An 11,870-nucleotide genomic window follows, 5' to 3' on the forward strand; every position below is an offset into this window, starting at 1 on the left:
TACTCCGCATATAAGTTAAATAAGCAGGGTGACAATATACAGCCTTGACGTACTCCCTTTCCTATTTGGAACCAGTCTGTTGTTCCATGTCCAGTTCTAACTGTTGCTTCCTGACCTGCATGTAGGTTTCTCAAGAGGCAGGTCAGGTGGTCTGGTATTCCCATCTCTTGCAGAATTTTCCACAGTTTATTGTGATCCACACAGTCAAAGGCTTTGGCATAGTCAATAAAGCAGAAATAGATGTTTTTCTAGAACTCTTGCTTTTTTGATGATCCAGCGGATGTTGGCAATTTGATCTCTGGTTCCTCTGCCTTTTTCTAAAACCAGCTTGAACATCTGGAAGTTCACGGTTCACATATTGCTAAGGCCTGGCTTGGAGAATTTTGAGCATTACTTTACTAACGTGTGAGGTGAATGCAATTATGCAGTAGTTTGAGCATTCTTTGGCGTTGCCTTTCTTTGGGATTGGGATGAAAACTGACCTTTTCCAGTCCTGTGGCCACTGCTGAGTTTTCCAAATTTGCTGGCATATTGAGTGCAGCACTTTCACAGCATCATCTTTCAGGATTTGAAATAGCTCAACTGGAATTCCATCACCTCCACTAAGTTTGTTCATAGTGCTGCTTCCTAAGGCCCACTTGACTTCACATTCCAGGATGTCTGGCTATAGCTGAGTGATCATACCATCGTGATTATCTGGGTCGTGAAGATCTTTTTTGTACAGTTCTTCTGTGTATTCTTGCCACCTCTTCTTTAATATCTTCTGTTTCTGTTAGGTCCATACCATTTCTGTCCTTTATCGAGCCCATCTTTGCATGAAATGTTCCCTTGGTATCTCTAATTTTCTTGAAGACAGCTCTAGTCTTTCCCATTCTGTTGTTTTCCTCTATTTCTTTGCATTGATCGCTGAGGAAGGCTTTCTTATCTCTCCTGGCTATTCTTTGGAACTCTGCATTCAAATGGGTATATCTTTGCTTTTCTCCTTTGCTCTTTGCTTCTCTTCTTTTTGCAGCTATTTGTAAGGCCTCCTCAGACAGCCATTTTGCTTTTTTGCATTTCTTTTCCATGGGGATGGTCTTAATCCCTGTCTCCTGTACAATGTCATGAACCTCCGTCCATAGTTCATCAGGCACTCTGTCTATCAGATCTAGTCCCTTAAATCTACTTCTCACTTCCACTGTATAACAGGATAGTAGCTACATAATTTCAATGTACCTCCCCATAAAATACTTTTAAATGCAAAGGAAAGTCACATTAAGTGATTAAATTGAACAACATCAATAACGGGAATTATGTGCTACCTAATAGAATGAAATGAGAAAAGCAAGCTCATTTCTTGGGTATCACAGATTAAAGAACTGTTCCAGATTGAGGGAGACTAAAAAGACATGACAATGTGATATAAGATTTTGCTATGAAAAATATTATTGGGACAGCTAGTGAAACTTTAATGGAATCTGTGTATTAGATGGTAGCAGTGTTAATTTCCTGAGTTTGATGCTTGCCCTTTAGTTACACAGAGTGTCCTTGTTTGAAGGAAATACACACTAAAATGTTTGGTGCAAGTATCATGTCAGTAACTTACTCTCAAACCATTCAGGAAAAAAACAGTTGGTCTTCCATATCCATGGGTTTGTAAATGTAAAACCCATTTACATTGTATTAGGTATTTTAAATAATCTAGAGAGGATTTAAAGTGTATAGAAGGATGTGCGTAGGTAATATGCAAATACGGTGCCATTTTATATAAGAGACTTGAGCATCCATGGATTTTGGTATTCATGGGCCGGGGGGGTCCTGGAATCAGTCCCTTATGGATATCAAGGTACCAATGTTCTTTTTACTATACTTGTAACTATTCTCTAAGTTGGAGGTTGTTTCAAGTTATTAAGAAAACACAGTATGCAGTAATAGCAACTGATCACAAAACTTAAATTTCATTAATTAAGACACAACCTTACTAACAAAATGATGGATTTCAAAGGCATAACCTACTCTGACATACATGTGAAATCTGTAATGAAATCTTTGTGTAATTCAAGGAAAATATCAACATTATTTGTATACTAACCAGGAAACTTGAACAAAATCACAATTATAGGTATAAATTTCAAAGAGAAAAAAAAAGAAAAAAAATTTCAAAGAGAAATGTATTCTTCAAAATATTAAACATAAAGTTTTTATATCACCCAACAATTCCACTCCTAAAGGATATACCTAAGAATATTCAAAACATGTCGACAGAAAAACTCATACACAAATGTTCATAGTAGCATTATTCATAATGGCAACAAAATGAACCAACCCAAATGTCCATCATCTGATGGATAAACAAAATTGGTATATCAATGCAATGAAATTATATTCATCAGTAAAAAAAGAAGTACTGGCATATGCTATAACATGGATAAAACCTGGATATATGCTAGATGAAATAAGCCATATATAATAGGTGACACAGTATATGCTTCATTGCCTATATATGAAATATAGGCAAATACATAAAGACAGAAAGCATATTAGTAGTTGCCAAGGGCAAGGTGAAGAGAGAAGTGGAGAGTAATTACTAATGGAGACAGGGTTTCTTTTTGGAATGATGAAAATGTTCTGGAATTAGGATAGTTTACACAACAGTGAATATACTATAAAACACTTGTTTGCTTTAAAAGAATGAATTTTATGTATGTGATTATGATAGTAAAAAAGGTAAAAATAATTAATCCAATGAAAGTCTAATCTAGTGTTAAACAGATGAGAAATCTATTAAAATATCTAAATGAAATATCAGACGTTTAAACATGTGACAAAGAATATAAACTTCTGCTAGAAGTCAACATTAGCCTAGAACTCGGTTCCCTTAAAAAAGATGAACTCTACACCTATATACCAGCAAAAATAGATTAAAAATACAATTTTTCATATACCATGCAAGGTACCTAGGAATAGATTTTCAACAAATGTACATTACTTTTATGGATAAAATTATAAAAATGTATTAAAAGACATTAAATAAATGGATATTAAATGGATAGATTTATATATCAAATTTATGATTAGGAGAATTCACTATCATAAAGATAGCAGTTCTCTCCAAATTGACCTATGCAATTTAATAATCAGATTCTAACATACATGAAAAAGACTGGCCAATACAATTATGAACAGTGTAGTAAGACTTCCCTATCATATATTATAGATTATTATAAAGCTATAGTTTCATTCAAGTCAGTTGTAGTAACACGATTTTAGAATAGAACAGTTTAGATAACCCAGGAACAAACCCTTTTATATTTTAAAATTTAACGTATAACAGAGATAACAGCAAATCAACAAGAAAAGGATGCAACAAGAATCAGGAAGCTCCCCTGGAGAAGGGAATGGCTACCCACTTCAGTATTCTTGCCTGGAGAATCCCTTGGACACAGGAGCCTGGAGGGCTACAGTCCATGTAGTCACAAAGAGTCGGACACAACTGAGCAACTACTACTTTCACACGGAAGAAGTTGGAAATGTGTATGTGCCTTTTTAGTGATCACAATGACCAGAGGTTGCTACAGGTATTTAATAGGCAGAGATGAATACTAAACATCTTGCTATGTATATGGGACATTTCTGTCCAGCCATATCCAAAATGCCAAAAATGCCCTTGCTTAGAAATCCTGAACTAGTCAGTAAATGGTGCTGAAACAATTAATTATCCACATAGAAAAATTAAAATTATGTTCCTTCTATATGAATGTACAAAAAACCATTCCAGGGGATTAAAGACCTAAGTGTGGAAGAATTTGTGAAAGTTACAAAAGCCACTTATCAGGAAAAGATATTTGCAATACATTTAACAAAGAATTAGTGTATTAGTGATTAACTGCACTTAGTTACTACTAACAAAAACTATAATAGTGGCTTAAACAAAAGTTTATTTTTCTCTCATAAAAAAATTAATCTACAGGTAGGCATTAAAAGCTGATATGGTAGCTCCACAGCTAACAAGGATTCAGTTTCTTCTATCATTTCCATCCTCAGTGATGCTTTATGGTTCAAGATGGCTGTTTCACCCTTAGCCATAGGTCCATGTTCCAGGCAGGAATTAGGAGAAAGGGGATAAATGGAAAAAATGGCATTCCAGAAAGCCCCATTTCCTGACTTATACAAATCATTAGCTACCTCTACCTGTAACAGCAGTTGGTAAATAAGTTTTCAACTGGGTACAATACCAAAAGTTCTCTAGTTCTATAGGGTGAAGGGACACAATGCAGCTTCCTAAGAGTCTCTGTTAAAAGTATTTAGAATAGGGGTCAGCACACTATAACCAGTGGGATAAATCCACCCCACAACCTGTTTTCTAATAACATTTTATTGGAATCTTGTACGCCCATTTATTTATGCACTGTCTATGGCTGCCTTCTCAGTGAGAACTGAGGGTCCTGACAGTCTGCAAAGCCTGAAATATATACTATTTAGTCCTTAATAGAAAAAGTATACCTCCCTTGTAGCTCAGCTGGTAAAGAATCCACCTGCAATGTGGGAGACCCCAGTTCAATCCCTGGGTTGAGAAGATCCCCTGGAGAAGGGAAAGGCTACCCACTCCAGTATTCTGGCCTGGAGAATTCCACAGACTGTATAGTCCATGAGGTTGCAAAAAGTTGGACACAACTGAGCGACTTTCACTTTCACCACACCTAATCTAAAAGATAAAGAACTCCTACTAATTAATATGAAAATGATAAATTAAAAAAATATGAGTATGAAATATAAATAGGCAATTCACAGACTACAAACATATGCAATATCATGTATGAACTGTCCCAAGAATTCTAAGCAAAAGAAGCCAGATATAACTATTCATACATACTATAGGATTCCATTTATATGAAGGGCAAGAACATGTAAACCTGGTGATAGAGATCAGAACAGTGGTTATCTTTGGGATTGGGAGAGGGCATCTAGGAGCCTTGTGGGAGCTGACTGTCTATATCTTGGTTGGTGTACTGTTTTCATACACACACATACACGCATGCACACCCAATACGTAAATTATGCAATTTTCTGTAAGTTGTACAATTTTTTTTCCCTCATCAACCCCACTGCATCAGATATCCTTTAAAAAAAACAATGACAGGACTTCCCTGGCAGTCCAGTAATTAAGACTCTGCCTTTCAATGCTGGGCGTACAGGTTTTGGGAGCCAAGATCCCACATGCCTTGTGGCCAAAAAAACCAAAACATTAAACAGAATAAAAATACCTATTGCATCAAGGTGATAAACATGCATAAAATTTGTCTTTTAAATTTTCTTTGAAGGTTGTTGGTCTTAAATACAATGGGAGATAGTCATGAATGAATAAATAAACCTCATTATCACAACACTCAGCTAATTAATAACAGCTCATAACGTCTTAGGTAAATACCTTTAATCCTTTTTTCTAGTATATATAAACAAAAATATATGTAAAATAAAATTAGAACCACACTACACATATTGTTTTTAATGGCTTTTTTTCATTTAACAATATATTGTAAACATTTTCCAAGTCTATATGGCTTAGTGGTAACTTTCAAAAACATTTTAAACAACAAGGTAATATTAGTAGCGGAGAGACACATTAGTGGACTGAGCACAGCAGAGTAGATCCAGGGCCCAGACCTATACTGACCTGCAGCTGTTTAAGCCAAACACTAAGCATCTTTAAGGATCAACTACTCGGAAGACTGATGCCTTCTTTACATCTATTTTAAAGGGTAAATAAACAAAGTAGGAGGGACTTCCCTGGCGGTCCAGTGGTTAAGACTCCACTCTTCCACTGTTTGATTCCTTGTTGGGGAATTAAGATCCTGCATGCCACATGGCGTGGCCAAATAAAATAAAATAAAAAATGTAGGAGAGGGAAGGCATGAAATATACTGACCAAAATGACAAATCCTAACTCCCAGAACAGTCACACAAACACTCCATCAGACCAATAACATAAAACTCACACCATATCCCCAGGAGAAGTCCGAGCTGCCTTCAGTAGAGATCCCTGTGCTTGTATAACTTGGAAAAGCAGACCTTGAGTTTCCAGTGTCAGTTGATGTAAAAGGTGATTCTTGTGTGATGTCAGATTCACTAAACGCACAAGTAGGAAGGAAAAGAGAAAACAGAAAAATTCTTATATTTCCTCAGGTTTCTGTAGCATTAACTACTCAGCAATCTTTTAGGTGATAGGCATTTGTACAAATATATCTACAGAGACAAAAATAAATGAAAAATTTGAAATGTAAGCATCACAGTAAGGTCTGACCTAATTCCTACAGAACTGATGGCAGCCATTCTAAATAATTCTAATCTTAGTTTACAGTTAATATTTTTTTAACATTTCACTTATAACATCTACCCTCAAGAAACTAAAGACATTTTGGAAATACTAGGAATAGTATGTGAACTTGTATGCCACTTTTAGTTTACTAAGCACTTTCACAGATATTAAATGCATTTTATCCTCACAACAAACTGGTGATGTAAAACTCACCAGTACATCTAGTGATGTACTTTATTTTAAGACAAAAACTCTTGAAGATTTAGTACTAGGTTTTGAAACAAGATTTTATGACTATAATTTTTGTATGATACCACAACTGCTTTTCAGAACCCTCTGTGAAGTTACCATCTCCTCTGTCCTATTTCTTAAAATAATAATTGCAGCTAATATTTACTCAGCATTTACTATATTTTATCTCATTTATATTCACTATACCCTTTAAGGGATACTATTACCAGGTAAATAACTTGCCCAATATTATTCAGCTAATAGGTGGCAAAACCAAGATTAAAATCAGATCTGTTTGGATTCCTCCTGAGTTTCTACTTTTAACTACCTCATAATACTGTTTTTCAAAGATTACAAAAATGAGTATGTTTCCACTAGTTGTTCCAGAATGGAAGTTGAATGGTATTGAAAAATGTGACAAAAATTCTTTTGTTTCTTTAGTACAAGGCTTGATACCAATCCTAAGGCAAAAAACCCAAAACTTTTGCCATTATCAAGTGCAATAAGCGAACAGTACACTTTGTGTCATTACCTTTGGGAACTTATGTCTTTTTCATGGCTGTCATTGGTAGAGGAAATTTCATCCAGTTGCTCAGGAAGAGGATGATGATTAAGAGCATGTTTTATTATTCCTTTCCTGTGAAATGGAAAGACAGTTATATTTTTTGTAAAGAAAAAATATATACTTTTCAGTAACTTGATCTACAAGTTAAGTCACCTACTTCTTGCTGTTCAGGAAGTGCACTGTCCAATGCAATAGCCATTAGCCACTAGCAGTTAAAACGTGGTCAGTTGGAAATGAGATAGACTTTTAAGTGTAAAACACAGGATTGTGAAGTCTTAGTACAACAAGAATGTACAATGTACCACTAATTATTTTGGTTACATGTTAAAATGATAATATTCCAGATATACAGGGGTTAAACAAAATATATTAAAACTTATTTCACTGCAAATTGAAAACATAATAATGTATAAAACATACTTATTAGAACAGCTAAGATAAAATACAGTGATAACACTGAATGCAGGTGAAGATATGGAGAAACTGGATTTCTCATACATTGCTGGTAGGAATGTAAAATGGTACAACCACTCTGGAATAATTTCACAGTTTCTTATAAAACTAAATGCATGCATTTATCATAAGACCTACCCATTGCACTGTTGGGTATTTAATCCCAGAGAAATGAAAATTTATGTTCACACAAAATCTGTACACAAACATTCAAAGCAGCTTTACTTAAAATTGAAAAAAAAAATAGAACTGAAATGTCCTTTCACAGGTGAATAATTAAACTTTGGTATCTCTACACACACAGTGGAATATGATTTAGCAATAAAAAGGAGTGAATTGATACATGCAACAACTTGGATGGATTGCAAAGGTTACATATACTATATGATGCTATTTATATTACATTCACAAATGAGAAAAATACAGAGATGAAGAAAAGATTAGTGGTTCCAGGGTATGGAGAAAGGAATGGATGTGACTATAAAGGGGTATGTAAGGATGTTTCTTGGTGGTGATAGAACAGCACTGTATCTTGATTGCACTGGTGGTTAAATAAATATATAAATGAGACCAAAGTGCATAGAACTACGTATACATATACATACACAAAAGAGTGGATATAAAAATTGATGAAAACTGAGTAAGGTTTATAGTCTACTTAACAGTACTGTAGTTTCATGGCTTTGAGAGTTACATAAGTTGTCATCATTGGGGGAATCTGACTGAAGGGTTCGTGGGACTCTATGTACTATTTTTGTAACTTCCTGTAAGTCCATAATTACTTAAAAATAAAAAGATTAAAAAGTTAATTTCACCTGTTTCTACTATTTTTTAATGTGAGTATCTGAAAATTTTAAGTTATGTGTTTTGTATTATATTTCTATTGGACAGTGCTGTTCTAGAGAGTTCAACATGTGCATTAGAATAAACTATGAAAAAAGTGAAAGCGCTGCTTCAGTTGTGTCTGACTCTTCGCGACCCTATAGACTGTAGCCCATCAGGCTCCTCTGTCCATGGATTCTCCAGACAAGAATATTGGAGTGGGTAGCCACTCCCTTCCCCAAGGGATCTTCCCAACCCAGGGGTCGAACCTGGGTCTCCCGCACTGCAAGCAGATTCTTTACCATCTGAGCCACTAGGGAAGCCTCAGAATAAACTATGGGGTCAATTATTGTATGTTCCAGTCCTAATCATCTATAGTAGACTTTCTTTCTCCACAAAATTCTATAGTCAAATAACTTGATAGGTTAAACAAAGTTACACAAGTTTGTTTACAATAGGTTTTCCCAGGACTTTTAATATGCAAATGTGTATTATAAATGTAATACTCTTGTTTCACAAGAAAGGAAAGTGAGGCACTGAAGGATCAAGTAACTTGCTTAAGGTCATATGGCTAGTAAGTGATGGAGCCAGGATTCAAATCCAATAGTCTGTCTGCGGCTGCTCAGAGCAAATGAATAGTTTGAGATTTTAATAAATTGTACCATTTTTATAAATAAAGATAAAGACCTACTCAGCAGAGCCCGTACTTTAAATTATTTCTCAAAAAAAAAAAAAAATTATTTCTCAAATGGTGGAGCTGAATTTGTGGAGAGCTTTTTTCTTCTCTCATTCAATGATCTTATAACCAAAAGCTTGTCCTTGAAACAGTAGTGGAGATCAGAAATGTGGATTCCAGCCATGAAATAGAAACTTAAGACATATTTTAGTCTGTCAGAGAAATCTGGTTGTGAAGTAACAATCAGATAATACTGAAAGATATATTAACTTTGATCATAGGTTTATGGTTATTAAATAAGAAAATGTATATAATTTTTAGAAATGCGTAATGAAGCATATGGGGTGAAATGATGATGTCTGGGGTTTTCCAATATTTCACAGATGACAGGCTGAAAAAATATACAGATGAAATATGAAGCAAATATATTAAAATTCTGATAACTGTTTAATGTAGGTGATGGCTAGGTCATTATATTATTCACTATACAGTTATGCTTGAGATTTATCATTTAAAAAATGTTAAGCTGTATGCTTATGCCAAAATCTTTTTAATATCTATAATTTGAAACTATTAGAAAACTAAAGTTAGTTCTTCAAAGCAAATTATCATTATAACACAAAAAGGGAAAAGTACCTTTAATATACTGTCATTTAAATGCATATAGTCTTCATTATTGTCATTATTCACACTATTCTGACACTTCTAGACAATCATCTTTTGGAAGAGTTATCTTTAGGGAGTATGAAATCAACAATAGAGAACAAGTAATATAACCAGGTGGTTCAGTGGTAAAGAATCTGCTTGCCAAGGCAGAGAATGCAGGTTTGATCCCTGGGTCAGAAAGATCCCCTGGAGAAGGAAATGGCAACCCACTCCAGTATTCCTGCTTGGGACATCCCATGTTCAGAGGAGCCTGGTGGGCTACAGTCCATGCGGTTGCAAAACAGTCAGATGACTAAGCAACAACAACAACATACTGGGTCAATAATTCCGGTCCAATAAGTGCAATCAACAATTTTTTTTTTCCTAGTTCCTAAAAAGCTTAACTGAGTTGCTTCTGTGTTCTATCCTATTTTTTAATAGATAAAAAGCTTCTGAAAGGCAAGGAAAGATCATAGACTGATTTTCTTGTATGGCTATTATACCAAATAGAGGGGGGAAGGGACAAGGAAATTACCATTTAGTGAGGACTTACTATGTGTCAAGCTCTATGCCATCACTTTTAGATATACTTTTAGATAAGGTCTTAGCCTATATTACAGAAGTGAAAGCTCAAAAATTTAGTAATTTGCCTAAAATCAGTAATGCTAGAAAAGAGTCTAAACAGAAACCCAGATGTGACTGAAAATACCATGCCTGTTATTACTCTGTATAGAAAATAGTTAATTAATAAATGCATGGTTAAAATTACACAGTTCAGTGGAGGAAAAAAATTGGTATTTGGGGTTGAAAAGTCCAAGCTCAAAACCTATTGGTTATATAATCTTAAGGTGTGTACCTTTCTTATATTTCATCTGCTGAAAAACTGAAGATAATCATACTCATCTTACAGAGTTGTCACAAGAATGAAGATGTGAAAGTATTTTTGAAAGTATAAAGTATTAACAAATGTGTGACATTATCATTACTTCCTAAATTACAACATTTCACTAGGGTGGGAGGTGGATCTTTAAGCCAGAAATATTTGCTCTCTGGGCTTCCCTGGTGGCTCAGATGGTAAAGAATCTGCCGGCAATATGGGAAACCCAGGTTCTATCCCTGCATCGGGAAGATTCCTTGGAGGAGGGCATGGCAACCCAATCCGGTACTCTTGCCTGCAAAATCCCATGAACCGAGGAGCCTCTATGGCGATCCAGAGTCTCCAAGAGTTGGAGAAGACTGAAGTGACTTAGCACATAGCACACTTGCTCTCTAAAGTCTCAAAAGCAAAACTGATCCTCAAGGATTCTGACGCTAAGTTGCAGAGGTGGGGAGGCAGTTATGTGTAATGGTTATGACCACAAGCTTCAAAATCAGACAACAGGTTTATACTTCAGCTCCACCACCTTCTGGCTGTGTGATCTCTGGCATGCTACAACCTTTAAACCTGGGATCTTTATCTGTGCAAAATAATAACAGTTCCTATCTGGTATCCTTATTAATAGAGTTGTGAGCTAATGCATATACGTAGCTTTGCACTGTGGTTAGCACCAGACGTACTCAACTTTCTTGTAGCACTCAGCTATTAGCTTCACGAGTTTGTCAGTGGCCATTGACACCGGGGCATGGAACACGTGGAAACTACAAAATGGCTTAGGACCTAAGCTCAAGAAGTGCAGGCCAAACACCAAGTTACTGGGACAGCACAAGTAACACGCCCTTATTAGCTGGAGAAGGAAACAGGAGGGCCAACGTCCGGCAAAGCTGGTAGGAGAGAATTCCAAAGATTTTCTTTTCCCTCACCCTGGGAAAGGTAAAAGGAGCAAGGAACTGGGCAGGGAGGGTCCCCAAAACGCCTGCGACCCTCCTCGGCACCCCCCGGCCCGGGCTGGAGTAGCTGAGCAATTCACTCACAACTCCAAGTTCTGTGGCACCGCCTTCCTAGTGTATCTGGAGGTCATCCTCCTCTTCCTCCTCAGCCGCGGCGGGGGCGGAGAAGCCAGGGTGGGGGCCTCCAGGCCTGGCCCTCCCACCCGCTCCGGCTCGGCCCCCTCCCGCCACCTTCCGGCCCCGTCACGCCCGGTTTCCTAGACTCCAGACCGCCACTTTCCCAGGGTCCCCACCTCCCTAGTCTTCCGGCTTCCCCGTGGGGGCGGAAGTGACGATATCACAGGAGCACTCGCCTA

General features: G+C 36.5%; 1 protein-coding gene across 3 annotated transcripts in view; it reads right to left on the reverse strand.

Moving 5' to 3' along the window:
• FAM149B1 (family with sequence similarity 149 member B1) overlaps positions 1–11,835 on the reverse strand; it is a 56,414-nt gene extending 44,579 nt beyond the window's left edge. For 2 of the 3 annotated variants that reach the window (XM_043476609.1, XM_043476608.1), the window contains exons 1-3: positions 11,599–11,834; positions 7,059–7,163; positions 5,976–6,105 (exon numbers count right to left, since the gene is read on the reverse strand). In XM_043476609.1, the coding sequence (XP_043332544.1) occupies positions 5,976–6,105; positions 7,059–7,163; positions 11,599–11,645 (282 nt within the window). In that variant the 5' untranslated portion in view covers positions 11,646–11,834. Of the gene's footprint in view, positions 1–5,975; positions 6,106–7,058; positions 7,164–11,598 lie in introns of all 3 variants that reach the window. The other variant, XM_043476607.1, reaches the window with a different exon arrangement.
• Between the last annotated feature and the right edge of the window lie 35 nt (positions 11,836–11,870).

Source organism: Cervus canadensis, chromosome 8 (genome assembly GCF_019320065.1).
Source record: "Cervus canadensis isolate Bull #8, Minnesota chromosome 8, ASM1932006v1, whole genome shotgun sequence".
Classification (NCBI taxonomy): domain Eukaryota; kingdom Metazoa; phylum Chordata; class Mammalia; order Artiodactyla; family Cervidae; genus Cervus; species Cervus canadensis.